This window comes from Mandrillus leucophaeus, unplaced genomic scaffold (assembly GCF_000951045.1).
Source record: "Mandrillus leucophaeus isolate KB7577 unplaced genomic scaffold, Mleu.le_1.0 Scaffold489, whole genome shotgun sequence".
Taxonomy (NCBI): domain Eukaryota; kingdom Metazoa; phylum Chordata; class Mammalia; order Primates; family Cercopithecidae; genus Mandrillus; species Mandrillus leucophaeus.
The window spans coordinates 1,291,105-1,299,261 of NW_012105242.1; the positions used below are offsets into that span (position 1 = coordinate 1,291,105).

General features: G+C 40.1%; 1 protein-coding gene across 1 annotated transcript in view; it reads left to right on the forward strand.

The window, feature by feature from the left end:
• Positions 1-6,522, forward strand: part of ARFGEF2 (ADP-ribosylation factor guanine nucleotide-exchange factor 2 (brefeldin A-inhibited)) — a 101,054-nt gene extending 94,532 nt beyond the window's left edge. The window contains 2 exon segments of the mRNA XM_011995403.1: positions 1,897-2,014; positions 2,860-6,522. Of these exon segments, the coding sequence (XP_011850793.1) occupies positions 1,897-2,014; positions 2,860-3,036 (295 nt within the window). The 3' untranslated portion in view covers positions 3,037-6,522.
• The last annotated feature ends 1,635 nt before the right edge of the window (positions 6,523-8,157 follow it).

Genomic DNA, 8,157 nt, shown 5'->3' on the forward strand with positions numbered 1-8,157 from the left:
CCCACCTTGGCCTCCCAAAGTGCAGGGATTACAGGTGTGAGCCACTGCGCCTGGCCTAAAAGTGAAATTTTTAAGAAATAATTTTACTTAATGTGCGAACTTGTTCATAATACAATAAATTTTACTCCCAAAAAGAAGCTGCAAAAGTGTTTTTACTCGCAATTTTCAGCAGTTGGGGCGTTTTACTTGTTTTTTAGAGTCAGGGTCTCGCTATGTTGCCCAGGCTGGTCTTGAACTCCTGGGCTTATGAGCTCTTCCTGCCTCAGCCTCCTGAGTAGCTGGGACTACAGGTGAGCAATTTTTCTTTTGAAATCTTAGCAGAAAAAAAAAAAACTGGAAGGAAATCTGCCAAAATATTGTCATATATCCCTTAGAATGATGTAACTTTTTTCTTCTTTATAATTTTTTCTTTTATAATTTTTTACACTTATCAGTTACCTTACAATGAGAATAAATAACAAGTCATATAGTGAAAAGAGAATTAATTAACTAAAGGAGGCACTAATGGCTTATTTCAACTTAAGCCCAAAAGAGAAATACCTACAGTCTTATAAAGTTTCTGTAAAGGAGATATGTAAGGCCAGGCGCGGTGGCTCACTCCTGTAATCTCAGCACTTTGGGAGGCCAAGCCAGGCGGATCACAAGGTCAGGAGTTTCAGACCAGCCTGGCCAACATGGCCCTGTCTCTACTAAAATTACAAAAATTAGCCAGGCGTAGTGGCGGGTGCCTGTAATCCCAGCTACTCGGGAGGCTGAGACAGGAGAATCACTTGAACCTAGCAGGTGGAGGTTGCAAAGAGCCAAGATTGTGCCATTGCACTCCGGTCTGGGCAACAAGAGCAAGACTCTGTCTCAAAATAAAAAAAAGAGATATGTAAATGTCAAGTTTTTGGCATAACATGATTTTTTTTTAAAAAAAGCAATTAAATGTGATTGTGAGGAGAGAAAGGCAGTTATATAATTGTGAGTAATAAGCTCCTATACTACAGACGTTGATTGAGTTCAGCCCTAGGCATGTGCCAGGACTGAGCCAAGTTATCATTAACATATTTATTTCATGTAATCCTCACAACATCCCCTTGAGTTTGAACTTTTTTTTTTTTTTTTGAGACAATCTCACTCTGTCGCCCAGGGTGGAGTACAGTGGTATGATCTCAGTTTACTGCAACCTCCAACTCCCGAGTTCAAGCGATTCTCGTGCCTCAGCCATCTGAGTAGCTGGGATTACAGATATGCACCACCACTCCCAACTAATTTTTCTATTTTTAGTAGAGATGGGGTTTTGCTACATTGGCCAGACTGGTCTCGAACTCCTGGCTTCAAGTGATCTGCCTGCGTTGGCCTCCCAGAGTGCTGGGATTATAGGCATGAGCCACTGCACCCGGCCAATTTTTTATCTCCATTTTATAGCTGAAGAAACTAAGGCTCAGTGATTTGCCCCAGATAGCACAGCCAGAGTGGGTGCTCAATGGTTACTGCAGTGGCTGAGCTCAGAGGCTCAAGCTTACATCTATAATCCCAGTACTTTGGGACACCAAGGCAGGCAGATTGCTCAGCCCAGGAGTTCAAGACCAGCCTGAGCAACATGGTGAAACCCCATCTCTCCTAAAAATCAAAAAAGCCAGGAGTGGTGGCGCAAGCATGTAGTCTTAGCTGCTTGGGAGGCCGAGGTGGGAGGATCAGCTTGAGCCCGAGGAGGTCCAGGCTACAGTGAATCATGGTCACACCACTGCACTCCAGCTTGGGTGGCAGAGCAAGACCCTGTCTCAAAAAAAAAAGTAATTAAAAAAACATGTTAAAAGAATTTAAAAAATAGCACAAGAATGAATAGTTCTCCCCTGAATGTGAGATGTTAATCAATTGTTCGATATGCCCTCACCTCTCTAATTCTTCTAGTGTTTGCAGTGAAGCTCTTGCCTATTTCATCACCGTGAATTCTGAAAGCCATCGGGAGGCCTGGACAAGTCTCCTGTTGTTACTTCTAACCAAAACTCTCAAAATAAATGATGAAAAGGTATGAACAAGTAAACTCTGACATTTCCACTAGGACATAAAGTTTGGGTTGGCTTTTCATTGAAGAGTTTGCAGTAACTGTTTTCTCAGTTCTCCCAAGGATGGTTACATGACTAGCACCATTCTAGATGCATTGGAGAGAAATTAATTCATTACAGAAAATGGGTGCCACAGGATATTAGGGCTTTTTCCCTGGAAGAACCCTAGTTGAAAAGGCTGAAATTTAGACCTCATGTGTTGCTGTTAGGAATAGTATGGTGATTTTCAGTGCAGGAAGAGGGTTAAGATTGTGAAGTACTGGTTTTGACCTAGGAACCTGCTTTACAAAATAAAAGAGCTGTTGACTTTTGGCAGCAAGACTATCCAAATTTAATTAAAGTTAAATATAACTGAAAGAAGCTTTAATTTGCAAGGTTTTCTTTCAACTTTTTTTTTTTTTTGAGACAGTCTTGCTTTGTCATACAGGCCGGAATGCAGTGGCGTGATCTAGCTCACTGCAACCTCTGCCTCCCAGGCTCAAGCCATCCTCCCACCTCAGCCTTCTGAGTACCTGGGACCACAGACACACGCCACCACGCCCGGCTAAGTTTTTGTATTTTTGGTAGAGACGGGTTTTCACCATGTTGCCCAGGCTGGTCTCAAATTCCTGAGCTCAAGCGATCCACCTGCCTCGGCCTCCCCAGGTGCTGGGATTACAGACGTGAGTCACTGCGCCCGGCCCCAACTTTCTAATAGCAAGCAAAGCACCAATATTGTAATAAGTTTCAGGGTGAGATTAACACTTCTGAAAAACTGGTGGCCCCCAGAAAAACTGTCTAATTTTATCTGTTTCTCTCCCACCTCAAGTTCAAAGCACATGCTTCAATGTACTACCCCTACTTGTGTGAAATTATGCAGTTTGACTTGATCCCTGAGCTCCGAGCAGTTCTGCGGAAGTTCTTCCTACGGATAGGTGTTGTGTATAAGATATGGATTCCAGAAGAGCCATCACAGGTACCAGCAGCACTGTCACCAGTGTGGTAGCCCTGGCCGCCCCGGCCACTGCTGCAGCTCTGCGGAATGTTCAGCATGCCATCTCTGACTGGCACATCTCGTGAAGGGTCATAGAAACAAGGAGTTGGCATCTTGGATCTCAGAATGACCTGGATACGGATGGCCTCTACGCTGCTCCATCACAGTCCCCAACTAAGGCTTATGGTATTTCATTAAACCGTTGCATACCCAGTTAGCACAGTAGGTGGGGAGTCTGCTTCATCTCTATCATTCCATTTTTCTGATTAAACTGTCAAATCTGTCACTGCATATGCCATCATTTTCTAGCAAAATCCCATGATTGGCCATAAACGTTTTGTAAGAAGAAGTCACTCTCCTTGAAAATACTGAACATAGCTGTATAGGTTTGTGATTATTAGAGAGTATGTTAATAAAACTTCTTGTAACGGCTAACTGCCACCTAAAATATGCTGGGTTTTCTGTTGTTGTTTGAGTGTGTTAGAGAAATTTGAGTGTTTTTGTCAGTTATGAGTCAGCCGTAATTAGATTAGTTTAGGGACAGGTTGGGATTAGAGAAGAGTTTTTTTTGTGTGTTTTGTTAATGTCTGAGTGATTTTAAAAGTATTTTACAAAAAGATACTGAAAATTTGGTTGAAGTTTAGTAATTAAGTTAGAATTAAGAGTTTTGCGAGGTTAAAAAAATGTGCCTCGTGGATCTCCCTGTTTTAGTAACATGGGGAGAAAAAGTCTACAGGAAAAAGTGAACAATTTAATGAAGATGATTATTAGCCTTCCTTGAAGTATTTGTGGATGGGTGTTAAATTAAAATGTCCAGAATACACTGTCCGTCTCACACACTCTGAAATCTAATATATGAAGTAGTAATGAAAATGAAGTAGTAATTTAACCAGAGTTCATTTATCCTTGAATAAACCTTTTTATTTTTACCTCAGAAAAGTGAGTATACTGGCAGTTAGTGTCACTGCTTTGCACAGTCCCCATTAGACCCTCCAGAGAGGGACAGTAACTGTGCATAAGAAGCCGCTCCCGTGAGCCTCCTTGGCCTCATGTCATGAGTGGAACTGGAGCTGTGTCGGGGCCAGCACAGCTGAACTGTGACAATGGCAGGAGGTAGCATGTGCCCAGCACTTCCATTAATCTGAGCCTAGGAGTTGAATTCTTTGGCAAAGTTAGATTCTGAGGTCCTTATTATGTTAATGATGGTGCAATACTCTCACCTGCAGTAGAACTGAGTTCTGATGCAGCTTGTGTAAAAGCGGGCAGTACACAAGTACGACCTGAACCTGCGAACAGTATATACATGGATGCTCACCCATGAGAAGGAGCACACACGCCTCATTCTCTGCCCTCACCCACTGCTCACCTAGAGCATCGCTGAGCGTTAGACAAAGTGTTACACGGAGTGATTAAAACATTCAGACGTCTACCTATGCTCTTTAGTCCTGTAAATTGGGTTGTATTGATGTCAACTCTGGTGCCTTAGAAGTTAGTAGTTTGGGAACCTATCTGTAAAATCGGATGTTTTTTCTTTGTAGAGAAGGATTTCTGGTGCTTTTGCTTACTAAGAGACCGATATTCTTCAGTTGTTTTCTTGTTTTAATAGCCTTGAGAAATGTTTGGTTTTTGGCCAGCAGAATTCTTATCTACTTTTTTCTTTCCCAAAAAGTGTTTTTTAATTTCTCTACCAAAGAAAAAATGAGCAAGTTTAGGTTTTTACATGACGTACATACATTAGATAAAAGGAGCTATATAATTTAGCAGGAAAGGACTACGGGAGAATACTTTATTGTGAGTGGAAAATGTTGGCACATTTGACTGGCTTGCCCTGGAATCCACTGCACTGTGAAACCTACGCTCCCTGGTATCATAGCACGTTGCCACCTCAACAAGTCAGTTGCCTCCATTGGTATTTGTACTAAAGGTATACATGGGGAACACATGTTCATTCATTAAGTTTATCTTGCATGCAGCTATATCCCTGATTGGTTATTTTCCTTTCCTTCTGAGGTTCTCATGTCATTTTCTTCATCGAATGTGACTAAAATCTTTCCGGTGTCTTCCTGCCCTCTCTTTAATTTTGCCTCTTGCAGGGTAGCAGATGTGTCAGTGCATTTTATTACTTGCTGAAGACATTCCGGCTTAAATTTCTTATTAGTTTAGTATTTTAAAAGAATCAATTTTCTGAATGAGGCATTTGAATTGTACCAGCAATGGACTTTTAAAAAACTGGATGTAAAACCATTCAGGGTAATTTTTCTTATCAGTGGACAGTGACGAACAGAGGAAATCCCTTACCTCCAATAATAAGCCATTCAGCCTAAATTCATTTTTATGAGTAAATCTATTCTTTCTCATGGCAAATGTGGCCTGTGCCACTCAAACACTAGTGAAAGGGTATGTACAACTGCAGCATCAGGCCAGAACACCATTTATTTATCCGAGTAATGTAGGAGAGTGAAACATTTTCCAAGGCCTTATTTCTTTTTCAGAATGCTTTAAGTGTTGATTATATGTGCTAGGTCTCTCGAGAAGTTTTTATTTGTTACAATACTGCTGCTTTGAGCAATTTTGTTTCTCTTCATTGTCTGTTAGGGAAATCACCAGCTTTGGCATCTTAACAACAAACAGTGGATGGGTAATTTTTATTTCTGATACGCATCTTTAGAGTCAAATATATCTTTTCCTTGTACTCCTTATGTACAACCAAAGAACATACATTATGAAAATTGTATTATAATATCTGGAAACACAACATTTTCCTCTGACAGATGACTTTTGTACAAAATGAGAAAAAAAAAAACCCTGTACTTTTTTTTGTTGTTCTTTTGTGATTAAGGGTATATACCTTTAGTAGTCTTTGTTATTAAAGGAACCTGCTGATAAGTACAAGTATGACCATCTCATTCAGATGTTTGTTGTTATGATGCAAATGGATATTGGTTTCAATAGAAGCTGGATCCTTAATACTGCATTTTCCAAATTTTGTTTTAATATTTTTGTTAAAGTAGACATAGCTGAACTCACATGAAATCTTGGAATTTTGTTATCAGCAGCTTTGCAGTTCGGGAAACAAAGAAACCAAAGCTGAGTATTTTAAGGAATGAACATACCTGGAAATCCTTGCTCTCAAAACAAAACAATGTAATCTATCAAAGGTGTTGTTTTACTCAGTGTTCTAATTTTTAAAAAATTTTATCTGCATATTTGCATCAAATATTTATGTGCAAAATGTATGTTTTACCTCCTTAAAATGCCTAAAAGTTAGTTAATAGTTACTTTGGTTTAATCTATACACAATGATTAAGTGCATTTAATATTGGTAATTTAATGAAAACCATTCCTTGCCCAATGGATGTATAAATTTTTGAAAGAATAAGCAGAATTATATAATATGAAATGCTATGTAAAGTTTTCTATGTAAAAATATTATGTATAATACTATTAAAATATCCCATGCTTTGATCAGGTGGTAAATCAATAAAAATTTAAAAAGTATAGCTGTTTCTAATGTAGTAATTTTAAAAACATATATCAAGCCATAGTTTTGGATCAGTTTATGTCCCTCACCAATCAAAGGGGGAAAATTCCAGTCATGAGAAGATTCTTTATATACTTCTTGAATCTATTAACTTTGTTTGTTGTTGCTAGTTACAAAATTTAATTGTAAGGATCAAGCAGTAGCTATTGGTTGAACAAGTACACACTGACAGCTTTGAAACGTTCACATGCTAATTTATTTATTTATTTATTTTGGGGACAGGGTCTTGCCCTGTAGCCCAGGCTGAGAGCAGTGGTACAATCACAGCTCACTGCAGCCTTGACCTTCTGGGCTCAAGTAATCCTCCCACCTCAGCTTCCTGACTAGCCGGAACTACAGGGCCAGTAGTGAGACACCTTGCCCGGCTAATTTTTGTATTTTTTTGTAGAGATGGGGTTTCACCATGTTGCCCAGGCTGGTCTTGAATTCCTGACCTCAGCGATCCTCCCATCTTGGCCTCCCAAAGTGCTGAAATTACAGGCGTGAGTACCACGCCAGCTGAGATGCCAATTTTTAAGTCAGTGTGACAAATACTAATCAGATTCTCATACCAGTGTTTAGGATCTACATAAATTTGATTCGGGACATAGTTCCATACACAAGAGTAAGAGACTAACAGTATAATTCCCCAATAATTAAACTAAAGGTATAATTTTCCAAATCACTTATAGTAACACAATAAATTCTAACTTTTTTAAAAAATAAAGATGGGGTCTCTCACTATGTTGGCCAACTTGGTCTTCAGCTCCTGGGCTCAAGTGATCCTCCCACTTCAACCTACCAATGTATTGGGATTATAGGCGTAAGCCACTACATCCAGCCAATTCTAATTTTTTAAGTCTAGGGTCTGGCATGGTGGGAGGATTGCTAGAAGCCAGGAGTTTGAGACCAGTCTGGGGAATGTAGTGAGACCCTACCTTTACAAATAATAATAATAATAATAATAGCCAAGCATGGTGGCACATGCCTGTAGTCCCAGCTACCCAGGAGACTGAGGTGGGAGGATTGCTTGAGTCCAGGAGGTCGAGGCTGCAGTGAGCCGTGTTTGTGCTACTGCACTCCAGCGTGGGTGACAGACAGCGTGTCTCAAAAACACAGAAACCAAAAAAACTTCTGGCCACAAAGCAAAAAGTTGCATAGCCACGGTAAAGATTTAGTTGGTTATAAAGTTGTGGTATTGCCAATTTAAGCTAATACTTCGTTTTGGAGCTTTTATACACAGTATTTTTGTTAGGGATCACAATTCTGCAACCTCTGCTCCAAAAAGAATAGCATGAGTTTTCTTAAAGGGAGCTTAACTTCTGAACTCTTAATGATTCATATCTGTGCATAGAATCTGTGATCCCACATCCCAGGTGGAAAGAAAGCAATCTTTCCACCTCAGCCTCCCAAAATGCTAGGATTACAGGCAAATGCCACCATGCCCAGCTAGGTTTTTGCTCAGGTAACAACCTCTTATCTCTTGTCCCTCCCTCCACCACAAAAACCACAAAACAAAAAACACTTCTTTTTTTTTTTTTTTTGAGACGGAGTCTCGCTCTGTCGCCCAGGCTGGAGTGCAATGGCCGGATCTCAGCTCACTACAAGCTCCG